The sequence below is a fragment of the Orbicella franksi genome, chromosome 3 (genome assembly GCF_964199315.1).
Source record: "Orbicella franksi chromosome 3, jaOrbFran1.1, whole genome shotgun sequence".
Classification (NCBI taxonomy): domain Eukaryota; kingdom Metazoa; phylum Cnidaria; class Anthozoa; order Scleractinia; family Merulinidae; genus Orbicella; species Orbicella franksi.
This window is the reverse complement of record NC_138147.1, coordinates 1,623,313-1,638,512: the sequence shown is the minus strand read 5'-3', so window position 1 is coordinate 1,638,512 and position 15,200 is coordinate 1,623,313. Positions and strand designations below refer to the sequence as shown.

At 37.6% G+C, this 15,200-nt stretch overlaps 1 protein-coding gene across 1 annotated transcript; it reads left to right on the top strand.

Moving 5' to 3' along the window:
- The first annotated feature begins 4,539 nt into the window (after positions 1-4,539).
- LOC145480507 (neuronal acetylcholine receptor subunit alpha-10-like) lies at positions 4,540-10,039 on the top strand. The gene is made up of 8 exons (XM_081458750.1): positions 4,540-4,612; positions 5,066-5,298; positions 6,005-6,049; positions 6,374-6,483; positions 6,643-6,787; positions 7,193-7,448; positions 8,589-8,761; positions 9,293-10,039. Exons 1-8 carry the CDS (start codon positions 4,540-4,542, stop codon positions 9,749-9,751), a joined length of 1,494 nt encoding a protein of 497 aa, XP_081314876.1. The 3' UTR covers positions 9,752-10,039.
- The last annotated feature ends 5,161 nt before the right edge of the window (positions 10,040-15,200 follow it).

Below are 15,200 nucleotides of genomic sequence, written 5' to 3'. Positions count from 1 at the left end.
CCTTGACGTTCAATATATTCTAAATGATTAAAAACCTGCCATGTGAATTTAATTAAAAGAAGGAAACGTCCCACTGCAGGATACTTCTTTTGCTCAAAGGAGTGCAAATTTAAGGCAGCTGGGTTTAACATACAATCGATTTTAATCAAAAAAGAGTGACAAGTTCTGTTGTGTCTGACTGGCAAGTCTTTAATGAGGGAGGAAAGACTTAAACAAAGGGAAATGACTATCAAAACCTTGGATAAAAAATTCCAATTGAAATCAACATTCGTTTGGAATTGAGAGACAATTTTTCTTAAATTAAACAGGTCATGAGCATCTTTTGTTTTTATATTGATCATGATAGATCACATTGCAAATCAACTACAGGTTCTATTGCGCCAAAAGGCTAGTAAACAACCATACTATCAATAAAAGCCTTATGGAAAAAAGTAACAGGTGCAAAATATTGAAAACAACTGCTACTGCCCTTTAATGGATATTTACTTGAAGTGAATCAAATTCAACATTTAATTTTCAGTTGAATCCTATTTTCCAGCGAAACATATAATGATTATTCACAACCCAGTTCATTTTATTCAGAACAAAGTTAATGGTATGGTTAGAAGACTTGAGTGTTTTTTTTTTAATTGTGACGGTTTTGCGATAGTATTTTCGTAACAGCATCGGGCAATTGTCACTCCATTTGTGAACTGAGAAATAGAACAGAGAATACCAGGGAGTTAAGTAACCACCACGCCGATGCCGAGTACAACGTCAATTAAAAAATGAATTTACATTTTACCCACGAATCTCGCTATACTCTACTGAAAAATCATTTACTTTGTTTATCACGGTCACAACTATCGCAAAACTTCTAATCTGGAACACAGCGATAAATCTGAAGTAGAACTGGTTTATAAAAATAGCCGTCGTTGTTAACGTTCTCTCTAGACAACGCAGAACTTAGTCATTTCACGTGGTTGTTTTGCAGAGGATGGTAAAGAATTATAATGCACGTGTACAACCATTGTCCTTCTCATGAAATATTTTATTTAGTGACGTTCCCGTTGCCGTTGCCGTCGTGGTTTTCACATTACCGCGCGATGTCATACGACTTTTATGTTCGAGTGCGGATCGTGTATTTCACTCGTTCGTTGCACGCATGCGTGAGACAATAAAATTCGTAATCCTAAGCAGCCATGTAATGTTCAGGGCCGGGTTGCTCAAAGCCCGATCATGCTATCCAGGATTAGCGACATTTTTGATGTCATTTTTGTAACTTTTCGGTCAGGTTTTCTGTTTATATTGTTTGGCCTTCAGTCTTGAATTTCAACAATCTCAAACCTCACAAAACATAGGCGGTGAAAAACATTTTTCTACAAGAAAAATTAATACTTTGTTAATTTTTTAATCCTTAATTAACGTTAACCGGCTTTCGAACAACCGGCCATGTTTATTATATGAATATCAATGAAACTTCTAACTCTAATTAAACAAGACATGACAGGTTTAATTCATTCTGAAAGCACCGAAAACAGAAGTCACCAAGTTGAGGTCAGAACCGTAATTGAAAATGTCAAAGTAATATGACAACCTCACAAAACATAGGCAGTGAATTTATATTTTACCTACGAATTCCAAAAGCTTGGTAGCTTTGAAAACTATCATTTAAAAACAAAGGTTGATTGATTAAACGAAAAGCAAAAATAAAGAACGTCTGCTTCTCTAGAAAATGTTATTTTCTGTGCTGAAAACAATCAAATTCAACTTTAATGATGTTGAAAGAAAAATTATACTTGTCTGTAACCATGACGACATCAAAATTCTCACATGTGAAGATAAACATGGTATCTTCACATCACACGCAATCAAAGTTTAGGAACAAGAAATATCCCGGTGTTTCATAAATATCCATACAATAAACATTTTAACTGAGAAACCAACCAGGGAATCTGGAAACATATTGAAATTATCGTAAAGGTATATAAAGTTGAAAATATACTTAAATACAGTATTAGGAAGGTGAGATCTGATTCACCGCATAATTTTCAAGTGTCATATCTTCTTAGAACACATGAGGTTTGTGGTATGGGTACGTATAACAGGAATGTTAATAATCAAAACAGCGAGATATGCGCTTTACTTACAGATATTGACGACCCATACACTTTCGCTAAAGATCTCTAATTAATAATTTCAGTAGGTAGCACCGAAATTAAACTTTCACGTGGTGAACTCTTTGAGTAACCGTATTTCTAAAACTTTCCAGAAAGAAAAGATCTTTTCAGGGAGAAGTCCTCCCTTGGAAAGATTTTAAGCCTTAACTTTTATATGCCGACAATTATCGATATTCACAAAATTTGACCCATGATGGTTTAATAATAAAGATTCAAATTCAAAATGAGCCTCACAAAATGCTAGAAAAGAACAATGAGAAAACGAAACGATAGAAAAGGGCCTCTTCAAATGAGCCCGGTTGACCGGGCTGGCCAGGTTACCGAGATCTCGCCTCACTCCTGTTTTATTTTTATTTTTATTTTTATTTTTACTTATTTCTTTCTTTTTTTTTTTTTTTTTTTTGCCCGGTTTCAGATATCTCCGGGTTTCCACAACCGATAACTCGGCATCCGTCATGAAAATTTTCCAATATGGACACTCAAGCCCGGGTAACCTGAACGAAACGCTTTTTTTTTGACGAAATAGCTTCGCTTTCGCCGACATCGCGTCCAAAAAAAACGGCATAATTTTTAACTTGTATGTATATAATTCCACTTCAGAAGTATGCTTTATTAAAAGTAAAGTTTCAAGAATCAATAAGGCTATGATGATTGTGAACGACACCACTTTACGGGGCATCATTTTGGTTTTGCATGCTTCTTGAATCATAAAAGTTCTATTAATGTCTGAAGATGAATGTTGAGCAATCATTCTTTCTTTAGTGTTTTCTGAATCTTCCTGTTTATGAAAGTGAACGATACTGCGCATGAGCAAAACTATCCCCCCCCCCCCCCCAATTAAAACCATTTTACTGTGATACAGATGGAAAAACCATTACCTGAACACAGTTATTTGTTGCTTAGGTAGTTTTCTTTTTAAGAATTAGAATGGCGTGGGTTTCACTTTGCCCGAGTCTTAAACCGAATACTGTCCCCCACGTATTGAAACCGACCGAGAGCAATTAATACCTCACTTTCATCTGATAGCAACACCGTGAACAGTTTTAAATTAAAAGGACCGCTGAATACGAGCAGTCACTTGACTGATAGTCATATAATGCACTCTCTATGTTTTATATGGAACGCTTTCAAAATAACGCATCATTGCTATCAGACTGTCAAGGTAATGATGGCAGGGTAATCATGAAGAAGTTATTGCTTTCATAAAAGACCAACAGTGCAATTATCTGCGCAGCTTGTTGTTCATTTAATATTCTAGTTCAGAAATTACTTTCTTTAAATTATCCCTGGAAGTGTTATTAAGTACTGCTATCGCTGGATGACTCCACTGTGGCACGTATTAAACGACAAGTTGCTTATGATTTGTTATCAGTCGGTAGATTGTACATTCAGGAGTTCGAACTTCTCTAGTGTTTATGCTGACGTGAATGGTATCAGTACGTTTGCTCAATCTCTCTGCCATAAAATTACTTCCCTGTCTAACCACAAAAAGTTGAACTAATTTACTTGTCTCAGTCAACGGAACAGAAGGAACAAATATCAAGTGAATGAACTAGAAAAAGAACCAGCTTCAACGGAATCGGTATGTTAATTGTGATAGAAGAAAACCATTTAAAAAAAAAGGCTGCAAATGTCTTGAACGAAAAAGGTTGCAACCACCAAATTCTGTTTGTTTTGTTGTTCGCTTGTTTGTATTCATTTGTTTATATTTTGTTTTGTTTTTCTTTTCAGTTTAAAACAGTAATGACCTTTTAAGACTGAAGCTGCCGTTTTTTGTCTTTGTGTGATGACTCACAGTGCAATGTCTTGCATCGTCTCTGGGACAATGAAGTTTTCGTTCAAAGTTATTGTCTGCGCTTTCTTGGCATGTAATGGTTAGATCTTTGTTGTTGTTTTTTTTTTTAAGATCCTTGCGTTATTAGTTTTCTTTTAGTTCAGCTATTTATTTTCTGTTCCGTGATCGAATTCTGACAACACAAAATTAAAACTACCTCAGTAAGGAGTTGCTGTCAATAGCCCACGTTCGATATATTAATATTCTAACATGGCTCCGAGGCTTTTAGGACAAACTTCTATATTTGGTGTTGTTTTCTTTGTGTCCAAGTCTCTTTTGGGAATTGAGAGACAAAATTTTACAATTTTACAACGTGGCCTGTTGTGTATTTTTTTTTTTTTTGCCTCGTGAAACAATAGGAATCACTTCTTTAGCAGTCTCTTTTTCAATAAGTAATGAATTGTAATGACTTTCACTACAAGGAGCCAAATTAGGCAATAATTTCACGCGCGTTTTGTCAGACTGATTTTGATAGTTTGCCGAGCCTTGCATTTGGTTTGGACAAGAGAGGATGAACAGGTAATCCTTCGCATGTTATTTTTAAACATGATACCCAGTTCTTCCGCAGATGTTCCCACGCGCGTTCCCCAGACTTTTTTCAAAGAGAATGAAAATGCATGTAAAGCCGCTGTTCACGTGAGCTACATCCGAGTCACAGAGTCGAAAATTTAAGGTGGCTCTGAATCACATGTATATGACTTTTTTAAACTGTGCGTGTTATCTTGCTAATCAAAATTCGATAATAAAAGACAGGGTCACCGAGCTTGTTTTTGAGTTATTAGCAGTTAAAGCTGAAGCTAAACGTGTTTCTAGCAGGTCATATTGTTGCCAGTGGTGACCAATTATGTCACGAAAATGTTAACAACTTGTTCTCCAATGATTGGGCAGTTTTCTAATAGCGGAGCTCCGACGGTCCGAATGCCAAGCGGAGCCCCATACTCATAAAGGAAAGAAAAGGAAACTCGTGAATTGATTTTCTTACGGTTATCTCGATTTTAGGCTTGGCTAAATCTACTTATTATCATGATTGTCGTACAAACTGAGTAAGAGTAATTATAATGACTCACCAAAGTCTCGCAAGGTCCTGAAAGCTGTTTTTTAGCCACCTTAATATCATTTCAGCATTTTATACAGCATTATGATTGTCTTATTTTACCGTCAGGGTGCCTTTGTGCGTTAAACAGCGAAGCCGAACTGATGAAGAAAATTACCGAGAGCTATAACCCAAGAGTTAGACCCGTTTTACAACAAAATGACACAGTGATCGTTACACTTGGAATGTCTCTTCACCAAATTATCGACTTGGTAGGTATCGAGCTCGTGTATGTGTCCAGAAAACAACAAGAAAGGTAAAAAAAAAAAAACTGCCAAACATCGGTAAGAGAAACCATAATTTATTTGTAAAGAAGTACTGGTGTGAATGTATCAGATAATATTATTTTTCACAGCGATGCCGAATTGAGTATAGTATTAACAACAAGTTAGTACAGGGAACTTAACAAACATTGGGCTCCGTGGGAATACACGTTGCTGGCGTCAAGCGAGGGTAAAAGTGTGTGTCCCGTCACAATTGGTTACATTTTTGCATTTGATTGGTTGAAAAGGTGATTCGTGGTAGTTTTCAATGTATGGTGATGCGAGCCAGTCACCAATCAATGAAAGTAAGAGTACAAAACCAAAAGACTAAGATTACGTGTTACCTTCAGCACTCAATTTTAACTGAGTTTTAAAAAACGTCTCATTATGCAGTAAATAGCAAGAGTTCAGATTGGCTGGTAAATGAAAAATGGGACTTTTCACAATATAACAATATATCAAGTCTGAAATATCTGCTCTCTGCTGCGGGCAGGATAATGACCAGAGTTGTAAGATTTAAACCATCATATTAAACACAAAAATCAACCCTAGAAAAGAAATTGCCCTTTCAATAAATAAGGGATCACAATAAAATTCCTTAGAATACATAATAGCACATTGTGAGTAAAACTTGCCAACTATGTTATTTTTTTAGGTCGAGAAAAACCAAATTCTTATCAGCATCATGTGGATACGACAGGTAAATATATATGACGTGCTAAGCGCGGGTGTGCGTGGAGTGGACTTCTTTATAGGAAATAAAGATGTTGTCGGTGGTATAACGTGTCATGACAGGATTTCTTGTTTAGGCAGACCTTGATTTACAGCATGAAATCATATAACAACTGATATCCCTATATTGAACTCTGTAAAAAACATAGCTTATCTGGGTTTTTCACTGTATCTACTAACTTCATCGAAGGTAATTGATCACTAGCGTTTTGTCCAAAGTCTAAATGCATCGTCCTCTTTAACGAAACGTGCCTTATAGCTAGAGTAGCGTTGTTGTTTACTGTTGTTGCAGGTATGGTACAATCCACTTATAGTCTGGGATCCCAGGAAATACGAGAATATTACCAAAATAAACGTCTCACCTAACCTTCTTTGGAAACCCGACCTTGTGTTATATAACAAGTAAGTCTGCAACGTACATGGTAACATGACTGAATTTGGTACTTTTATAGCTTACTTTCATCAATATTGTATGAGCCTGAAACGTCTAACAGTTAAAAAACAACTGTTTATTGTCGAAATGTATGGTAAAACTTACAATATTACCTCTTTTGATTTCAGTGCCAATGATAATTCTGACGGCGCGCTAAATAAATTCGACACAGACATTTCTGTGGACTTTAGCGGCAAGAACAGGTGGCTCGCCCCCGTCATTTTTAAGAGCACCTGCAAGATAAATGTAGCGTTCTTTCCTTTCGACGAGCAGGTATTAGAATTAGCTACAATGAAGAATTAGCTTCTAATTTGACGTTAATAATGGATACTTTACAAGTCAATATATGAAAGATCATATATTTTAACTGCCGAGAAGGATATGAAGTCATGATTGATCATCGCAGCTATGCACACAACTTAAGCAGTTGTGAAATTTAAACCTGAAAAAGCCAGTATTCTTCAATCATGAATAGGGCATACCCACATCATGTTGTAAGAATTGTAACCGCTTTACCCATAACACTTTTCGGCATTGTTGCGTACGCTTTTACGCTCTTGTTGGACAATCTCGAAACAGCTATATATTCCTCCTTTGTAGTCTTTGACAAAACCGTCGCGTGTGATTTGTAAATAATTCTACAATGAACTTTAGTGCACTCTTATATTTTGAACCTAGAACTGCACATTAAAAGTTGGTTCATGGACCTTTGACGGTTTGAAACTGGATCTGAGACCAGAGTCTGAAGAGGGAGAAACCGAGAACTTTGTCAACAATGGTGAATGGGATTTGATAGAGATTAAGGCGCAGCGGAATGTGCATTATTACATCTGTTGCAAGGAACCTTATCCTGACGTCACGGTTAGACTCCGGATTAGAAGAAGGACCTTATTCTATTATATGAACCTTTTGATTCCTTGCTTTCTACTAACAGGTAGCTAACTTAAGTTATTTCTCTCCGGTCAAATGGTCATTAGGGGATCAGATCCAACACGGGGGGAGGGGAGGTACCAGGTGCAGTACAAGGAAGGAAAGGAAAGTTGTCAAATTCGTCATCTTTAGGCTTTTGGGTTAGAAATTTTGTGGTGACTTCTTTTGCAAAAAAAAAAAAAAAAGATTTTGATAACGACCAAAAATGTGTTGCTTCCTACGTTCATAAAGTAGCTATTAAGCATTATAATTTGTCCGGTTATTCCAGATTTATCTTCATTAAGGATATAACGGTGCCATCAAAAAAATAATTGTTTCCATACAGTATATCATACACATGACCGATCCTGTAAGAGATCTATGAGGTTTTGAGACAGTCCTCTCTTTTCCTAGCTTTCTCTTAATCTTTCTCAAGTTTTTCTTTTGTATGACTGGATTTATGAAAACGGTGTAAATGAAAGGCTCGTTCTTTTGCACCAAGTGAGCTACAGACCGTTTGATTTTACGACGCCAAAACCAGAGGCTGAAAATCACTAGTAAAAGAGTGCAAGAAGAACGACAAGAGAGTGGAGAAAAACAATACCGAACTTTTTAAAGTCTTATGTATGTCATAACTAAAAACACATATACTTTACCCGCAAAATAATATCTAAGATTCAACAAGAAGAAGTTCTTACTGGTGACGTAAAACTTCACATATAGTCTCTGATTGGCTGTTTCTCTCGGGGAGAAATGCGGTGATTGGCTACGTGATCAGTGTAATCAGTATTGAACTTTTTTTTCGTTTGTGATTCCCAGTCCCAGTGACACAAATTCCCTTTCTGTCAGAGAATAATATAGGAGAATCCCAGTTCCTATTTTACATTTTCAGACCCCCTCGTAAAATAAGTTAGACGTCTGCTCACACACGCTTTAAACGACGTGTACCAGATGAGCTAATGTATGACCAATTTGATAGAGCCGTTTTCATTAGACTCGTTCGCAGACGTTTTCCCGCCCTTTGTGTCAGATACATGTAATCACTTCGAGTTTTGATTGGTTCAGTGTATTGTTTATGGCCTTTGTGATTGGTCAGAGCAATTATTTTGGTTTTGGTTTTACGATACTCAGTTGAAAACCGCTCTATACCGTTTTCTAATTCCAGGGGTGAACTTTTTGTCCTTCTCTCTCCCCCCTGATTCTGGAGAACGAATAACTCTTGTGGTCACCAGTCTCCTCACCATGACGGTTTTCATGCTGCTTGTTGCTGAGATCATGCCGCCTGTGTCTGACGTGGTGCCGATAATCAGTGTTTACTACGTCACTGCCATGTTCGTGGTAAAGTGCTGCCAATCAAATATCTCTTTTGTGTCAATGATTAATTGAGCGTCTACCTGCTCATCTACCTTCCATTCTACCTACACACCAAATTACCCACTGTACTTAAATCTTCAAATACATACATACCTTCGTAAATATACCCTCCTTCTTGACTAAGTGTCTAATAGAACAATTATACAGATACGAATCACATTTTGACGGTAACTGATAACGCCCTGCAAAGCATTTTTATTGTGTAGTATCTATGCACAGTTCTTTCACTTGGTTATAACTCGTTCAATACATTGGCAATGTATATTAGGGCCATAGCCAGAAAACAAAATGAGTGAGGTAATGTTATTTGTTTGTTTATTTATTTGCTAGAAGTCACGTTTTACTTCCCCTTCCAAAAAATAAAGAAAAAAATGACTGACGCCAGTTCTTGTTACTAGTTACGGCCCTGCATATGAAATAAACGGGGAAACTATTGACTTGAACCAGATGGAAATTTTACTATTCATTGTTGTCTATTTCTTTTCTTTGTCCTAGGTGGGGCTATCCATGGCTGCCACTTGCCTCGTCTTGAGATGTTACTTCAAGACGGCCAACCACATATCCATGTCACTGCCCCTACGATTTTTCGTTTTTCAAGTGTTGGGACGAATTGTCGGGTTTAATAACTCGTCTGAAATGTGTGCACCAAAACGATATGGTAGGATTAAGTTGTCGTCTTCTCATTTTAGCTCCACATCTGTGAAATCGAAGGCGAAAGATTCTTTACTGAAAACTTCGCAACATGTTGCGCCGAGATCGTGCAATGACGACCTAATTGTCCAAAAGGTGAGCAGTATTGCCCACATTATGGAAGAGAGAATGGTATCAGAGAAGCAAATCCAGGAATGGCAGGAGGCTGCTGTCATTTTGGACAAGTTCTTCTTTTGGTTATTCATTACTGTGGCGGTGGCTGGTACGCTCGTAGTTTTTCTCCAGAGACCAAGTGCGCAGTAGACTTGAAGCTGAAAAGTTCTGATCACTAGCAAATGCATTGATGATGATGAAAATCATTTGTTGTGATGTATTTAGGCTGGTTTTTCACTAGCGCACAACATGAGCACAAGTAACACAAGCAGGTCTGTTAAGGTGCTTTTAAGTAGCGTCTGTCCTTACACAAGGCGCTAATTATTAACATCTCTCTGCGTTTGCATATGTTGGCCTTTGCTTATATGCCAAATGAAAACCAGCCTTATATGTATAATCTCATTTCCCAACTCGATAACGTTCGGATCGAACTGGTACTACTCGCCTAGATTGTAAATCGGTAGTAACTAGTTGATTGTAAGTTGGTATTCGAGAGGCTAAGCATGACGTTGACGGCAGACGGCAAACGACAAAGACAACTTCTGATTTTGAGTTCTTTTCTTCTAATCCGTAAATAAAGCACACAAAAATGGAAAAACTTCCCCTATTATTCATTGCAAATACAAATAAGTTCACTCTACTGTACTCACAGCTGAAGAGAGACGGCAAAAGTTTCATTTTTGCCGTTTGCCGCTTGCCGTAAACGTCATGCTTAACCTCTCCATTGCTTGAATGGAAAGCCCCCCAATGGAAGTCAACTTTGTGTTGTTAGGCAACAGGTTGTCTTCAGCTAATTTTATTGTTGTTGTCACCGTTTTTCGTCGCTTGTTTATATAATCGAAGAAATATGCTCGTGAGCTACGATTGAATATTGTAGAGCTGTAGGATCTGCGCAAAGTAAGGAACCATTGTTGAAGCCACAGGTTTCGGAGGTCCCGTCATTTTCTTATGGTTTCAGCAGATCGATAACTTTTAATAAAGTCAACGTTGAAGTTGTTCTTCAGCTTCAGCATCAAGGTATCTGCTCACGTCAGCTACAGCCTCGTTTTCATTAGCGCAAAAGTTTTACGCAGACGCCTTAAGATGTTTATAATTAGCGCCTTTTATTTAAATAATTCCTTAACAAAATTACTGCGTTTGCGTATGTTGGCCATGCATATGCTTTTGCGCTAATGAAAAACAGGATGAAAACCAGCCTTCAAGAAGTTCAGTCACGGCATTTTGAGTATTTCTGCCGAAGCACAAAATTGCCTTAAAATTGAACAAAACCTGAAAATAATAGTTAACTAAAATAGAAAAATAACTACGAGATAACGATAAACCATAAAGGAACAATGATGGTTAAGAATGGAGAAGGTTAACACGGAGCACAAACGATAAACTTGAAAATTTTAGGCTGAACTTTTGAAGATGCGCAAATCTTGACGTAGCTTCAGATAAATTCCATGAACAGTAATACAAATAAATACATAATGTCCCACCAACAGCTATGTTTTATTGATTTCATTAGTGCTCATGAGTATAAATTACCGAGATATAATGTTATTGAATCTACAATCATAAATGTAATCTAACCCAAAATATAACCAGTGACCTTCAGGAGAAGTAGTTTCCGCCCATAAAGGAATTCTACAAAAAAAAAAAACCTCGTCGTGTTATTTGAGTCCGCAAAATAGGATACAAATCACGCGCAAAACAAGTACATAAATCTTACAATGATTTGTACTTTACTTTAGGCTGGTCTTACAGGTTTCTTGTATTCTTACAGGTTTCTTGTACATCTGCTCGAGTGCAGACTCGTTGTGCAATTTTAGTTAACGCATACAGCGATACGACACTCTAAAATGTCTGATAAGATTAATTTATCACTGCGTTAAAGGGGCCAAGTCACACAATTGTAGACAATTTCAGCACAGAACAACTGATCAGAGAATCAGCTGAAAATGAACGCAAACCAGCTTCAAACTGTGGAAGCAATTAAAAAAAAAGCAGAAACGCCAAACAGATACAAGGATGTGCACTGTTGGAGCATGTAGATTAAAACGGATTCAGTCATTTTTCATCCGCCCGACTTCTTAAGTTGTATTTAAGTGTCATTTATAATGCTTGGAGTTATTCTTGTTTGCTATGTGGCCAGGATTTTGCCAATAAAAGACTACTGCTCTGCTTATTTGAAGTTAAAAGACAAAAACTAATGAACATGAACAGAATTAGTAAAAATACTGTGACCTAGCCCGTTTAATGACTCTGTCGATATTGTTTTTGTTGAAAAAGATATCGGTATTTATGAAGTTAAATTGGTCCTAAATAATAGTTTCCTCAGTTTTCGACCTCACCTTAACACATAGAAGTCAAGTTAACCGTGGTATATCTTCATGTCACGTAGTGCAATGCTGAGTCATTCTTAGTCCACTAGTTGAACCTGCGGAATAAAGTAAAAGAGTATCGCGCTATATAACTGTATTTATTTTATTATTTATTTATTATTAACAAAACAGACGATTAGTAAGACACATGCACTCCATGTGTCACGTTCTCTTCTCATCGCAGACGCTTCAGAATTATTTCGTTTCTTTTAATTTTCTTTTCTTTCCAACAATTCAATTCATAATTCTAAAGTTCTGATATTTGCAGGAATACGCTTCCACTTCTTGAGTAGAGTGTTACGTATGCGAATATTAAGACATGTTTTTAACCACGACGTAAGCTGGCACAAGTACAAGCATATAGCTAAGTATAACGGCAGTGAGGACGCCCACAGCACTATGCTATAAGCATAAGCATAAACATTACCGCCATCTTGTTTTACTGTATCGAGGGGGTAAGGTAAGGTAGGTAAGTGGCCCATCAGGCCGGAACTTATCCCGGTTTCTGTAGCATGAAGCGACTAGGAGTATTTCTACTCCCCCCTGGATGGGATGCTAGTCCATCGCAGGGTTACCCCCAGCATTAACTTCGCCGGTACCCATTCATACACCTGGGTGGAGAGAGGCACTGTGAGAGTAAAGTGCCTTGCCCAAGAATGTCCCCGGCCAGGGCTCGAACCCGGACCGCTCGATCCGGAGACGAGCGCACTAACCATGAGGGCACCGCGCCTCCCACAGTATCGAGGGGGTATAAGGTAATTACCCATTCTGCGCATGCCTACGTATTTCTTGCTTTTGTTGTGAGCGTCCTTAGTACTGTTAAGCTTATGCGTATGCTTGTGTGGGCGTGTGTGAGCGATTTGCTTTTTGGCATAATGTCGGCACAGTGCATGGCTTCAACAGTTTTGCGCTCCAGAAAAAAATCTGTTAAAAAAAGACAAAAAAAAATTTAGCTTCTGACTCGGCATCTAATTCTAGCCTCATCCACAGCCACTCCATAATCTCGCAGCCCAAAGAACCTCTGAGAAAGAGGCCACAGAATGTTTACCGAGCTAACAAATTATAATACTTAACGTAACAATTCATTCAGGAAATGTAAATTATTATACGCAAAACAAAGAAGAAACCGCACGCGAAAAGGGAAATCATGAGGTCATCCGTATACTAAAACAATTTCCCCAACGAAATATCTCTAAAAGTTCTAAAAACAAATTCAGAACTATTGACAAGTTTGGTGTGTCTCAACACAGTTGTTTAACTAGAATGTAGAACGTGCTCAGTTTTGCAAGGTAAAATTGCACTTATCAACGTAAAGAAAGAGTACTTACAGTATCGCAATTGCCAATGGGTACTCGTTGAATATCCAAGTATAAGAATCAATAATAAATTATAGGGGTGTTTCGTTAAGGACTTTCGCATTGAAAAATGCAGAGTATTTAACTAAAGAGAGTTAAAGAACACGGGAATGGTTAAAAAAAAAATAGACTTAATACGGTTCATTAGACCGTGTCGGCGTGTGTGCTATTAAAGTCTTGTGAAAGAAATTAAAGAAAAGATATAAAAGAGTTTTCATTTGTCCTACCAATAATTACAGAAGTGGAAAGAGGATAAATTTTGTGTAGACCCTGAAAAAGCTCGGCCTCATAACGGGTCTATCAATGGGCATTACCTTTAACTATCAAACGGAGTAGGAATTAATAACCTTCAGCCGTTAAAATAACAAAAATTATCGTCAGTCGTCGAACAACCGAAAATTTAACCTTCAACCGTCAAGAAGCTATGCTTTTTAACCGTAATCTTCGAAGGAAATTCCCCACTAAGACTCTTATTGTAGTTTTCTTTTAATGCTTTCTATCACGCCAGAGGAGTTTTAAGTTTCATTAGATCGAACCTCCGCTGGTAAATCAAGTGTCCCACGGGGATATTTTGGGGGAGCGCTTCAAACCGTTACATGTGAAAGATCGAGCTGCTCAGTCCCAGGGTTTTGCGAGCAGGGAACAATTGTTTTTTCGTTTGCGAAACATTGTAAAAGAAAATCTCAGATGTTTGACAAACAGAGAACATTACAATTTACAGAGACAAATGGCAGCGTTTGGTGCTGTTCGCTCGCCCCGTAAGGTTTCTCTTGGTGATAGCCTTTTCTGTTTTACTGTCATTAAGGTGGCTCAAAACAGTTTCCAGCACTTAGATTTTGATGGGTCGTTATAACCACACTTAATCACTTGATGCTACAATCTTAAATTTTCAAAACTTGAAGGTGGCTCTGAACCTATGTACAGATTCTTTTAAAACTTTGCCAAAAGTTTTAAAAGAAAATTTTAAAAGAAAATTTGGGCAATATTTTGATACCAAGTGATAAAGAGTAGTTACAATGACCCATCAAAATCTGACTGCATTCCGTCAAACCCACAGAAAGTCTGCGTAGGTGGACACAGGGAGGTTTCTCAATGGCGTGGCAATTTCCGGCAAACAGAGATTTTGTTGTTCGTGAATGATCGACGAGGGTTTGTGGATGGCGCCAGTGGTTAGTGATTTAGTCGTTCAACATGACCTGAACATCACAAAATATGCTTCGCATGGTTAAATCTGCTATCGTGCTTAGCGCCACACACTGAAATGTCACGGAATTTATAACTAGCAATTGCATGCGGAGCGCAAAAACAAATCGTACACAAATTAAGGAAGCCATAAGAGACATTTTTTGCCCATTACTTTCATATTTTTGTAGATCAAAATTAATATTGGTATAGCCTGAAAACTCGATGTTTTGTGCAACTATTACCTACTCTAGGTGTTGTTTATAAACCTCCACAGTTTGCAGATCATCAATGCCTTGGGCATTATTAAGTGTTCACTGAAATGCTATACTGCGACAAGAAACCACATACATAAAAATTTCCTCTTGTAACCTCCGCTAAAAAATCAAAGTAGAGTGCCTGTTGCTAAGTTCTAAGATAACTTTGTTAACCACAAAATAGGAAACATAAGCGCAACAATCTTTTGTGATGGAAATAGCTATATGCCTCATTTCATTTTCTCCATCAGCATACTGAAGCGAGATATATTATCAATGAAGTTCAGGCAACACATATCTCAACAGTAAGAGGCTAGGAGCATCTCGGAGCTACAAACTCGGCGTGCTCGGTTTGTCTTAATAAGTTGGTATATCATCTACTCTTAAGTAAAGTAAAAACTATCATCTTAGACTCTCACAGTGATCGTTTGTGTCTACT